Source organism: Penaeus chinensis, chromosome 42, assembly GCF_019202785.1.
Source record: "Penaeus chinensis breed Huanghai No. 1 chromosome 42, ASM1920278v2, whole genome shotgun sequence".
Classification (NCBI taxonomy): Eukaryota; Metazoa; Arthropoda; class Malacostraca; order Decapoda; family Penaeidae; genus Penaeus; species Penaeus chinensis.
Window position 1 is genome coordinate 5,233,725 of NC_061860.1, and position 2,011 is coordinate 5,235,735.

At 31.0% G+C, this 2,011-nt stretch overlaps 1 protein-coding gene across 4 annotated transcripts in view; it reads right to left on the reverse strand.

The window, feature by feature from the left end:
- Nucleotides 1-1,040: 1,040 nt before the first annotated feature.
- The window catches only part of LOC125047859, a 371,776-nt gene continuing 370,805 nt past the window's right edge, over nt 1,041-2,011 (reverse strand). For all 4 annotated transcript variants that reach the window (XM_047646379.1, XM_047646380.1, XM_047646382.1 and 1 more), the window contains one exon: nt 1,041-1,858. In XM_047646379.1, the coding sequence (XP_047502335.1) occupies nt 1,700-1,858 (159 nt within the window). In that variant the 3' untranslated portion in view covers nt 1,041-1,699. The remainder of the gene's footprint in view (nt 1,859-2,011) is intronic.

Consider the following 2,011-nt stretch of genomic DNA (forward strand, 5'->3'; position numbering starts at 1 on the left):
CCACTTCTCTTAATGTAAGACATAGGGACAATTTTGAAAATAATTATAACGGTGAAAGAAATAAACAGTAATGATAGAAATAATGATAATAGCAATTACTCAACGGTAATTATTACTACTATTATTATTATAATGATGATAATGATAAGATAATGATACTGCTACTACTACTACTGCTGATGATAACAACAACAACAACAATAACAACAACAATAAAAATAATAATAATAATAATAATAATAATAATAATGATAATAATAATAATAATAATAATAATAACAATAATAATAATAACAATAATAATAATAATAATAATAATAATAACAATAATAATAATAGTAATGATAATAATGATAATGATAATGATAATGATAATAATAATAATAATAATAATAATAATAATAATAATAATAATAATAACAATACAATAATAATAAACATAATAATAATAATAACATTAATAATAGTAATAAGAGTTATAATATTATTATCAATAATAAAAACAATATAATAATAATATTTAATAATAATAATAATAATAATAATAATAATAATAATAATAATAATAATAATAATAATAATAATAATAATAATAATAATAATATTAATAATAATAATAACAACAATAAAAATAATAATAACATTAATAATAATGATGATGATAACGATAATGAAAATGGAAATGATAACGATAATAATAACAATAGTAGTAGTAATAACAATAATGAGAATAATATTAATAATAATAGCAATAAACATACTAGTAAAAGAAAATAATAAAATGATAATAATAATGATCATACTGACACTACTATTAATAATCGTAGTATTGAATTTGTCTTTGTTTTTTGTTTGTGCGGGTACTTATTTGTTTACATCTGTGTCTATGCGCGTAAGTGTGTATGTGTAAGTGTCACTGTGTGTGTGTGTGTGTGTGTGTTTGTATGTGTGTGTGTGTGTGTGTGTGTGTGTGTGTGTGTGTGTGTGTGTGTGTGTGTGTGTGTGTGTGTGTGTGTGTGTGTGTGTGTGTGTGTGTTCGTGTTGTATCAGTGTGAATGTGTATACGCGTGTGCCATGAATTTGAAGAATGTGTTTGTGTGTGTGTGTGTGTGCAGGAAAATACACGACATACGACACATACACAAACTGTAATCCCAGCGTCTGCACAACACATACTCTACTCCGATTGGTTGTTGTCCTGTATTGCTTCTGAAGTCTTGATTTATGGGAAAGTTTTTTTTTTCATCTTTTTTTGTATTATATTTTTTGATATGAAAAATAAATCGCATTGGTAAGGGCTCTTGTATGTCTAGTACAACCCTACCATTCTACATGATGGTATTGCTAAATATTACATGGATAAGTTACAAGTGAGGTGCTCTATGTACAGTGTTTCAAAGGAACCTTACATATACGCGGAAGTACAAGTGTCTCTAAAAAGGATGGACTTTCATGAAAGTACAGTATGAACGTATGAATCTAGTCTCATGATGACGTAGTTGACATGAACATTGGAGGATTTTGATGACAATAACACTGAATATGAATATGGCTCAAGAGTTTAGACACTTTTAGCAAATACGTAGCACGGGCTTTGAATATCAGGTACAGCTTACGATCATAGGTTTAAAAGATGAATAAACAAACGAATGAATACATAGAAATCAAACAGTATTGAGGGTGCTGATGTCTCAGGAACCTAAGGATACTCCCGGTGGATGCTGGCCTCGCGGAGGACCTGCGTGCCCTTGGGAGGCGAGGCGGCAGAGGAGGGCAGCCGCTGGGTCCGGAACACCGTGTTCTGCAGCGTCCGCTTCCACTTGTCCTGGGCGTCTCGCAGCTTCAGCAGCCACGTTTGCTGTCGAGAGAGTGAAAGGGCAATGGCGGGAAGGACTGAGGCGCAAGCATGGGGGTAAAACACAGGAAGAGGCATTCACTCCACATTACTCCCAAGGTGTATATAGACAAGTACTTATATAGACCCTAAATACCCCCACAGTAGGTATGGTTG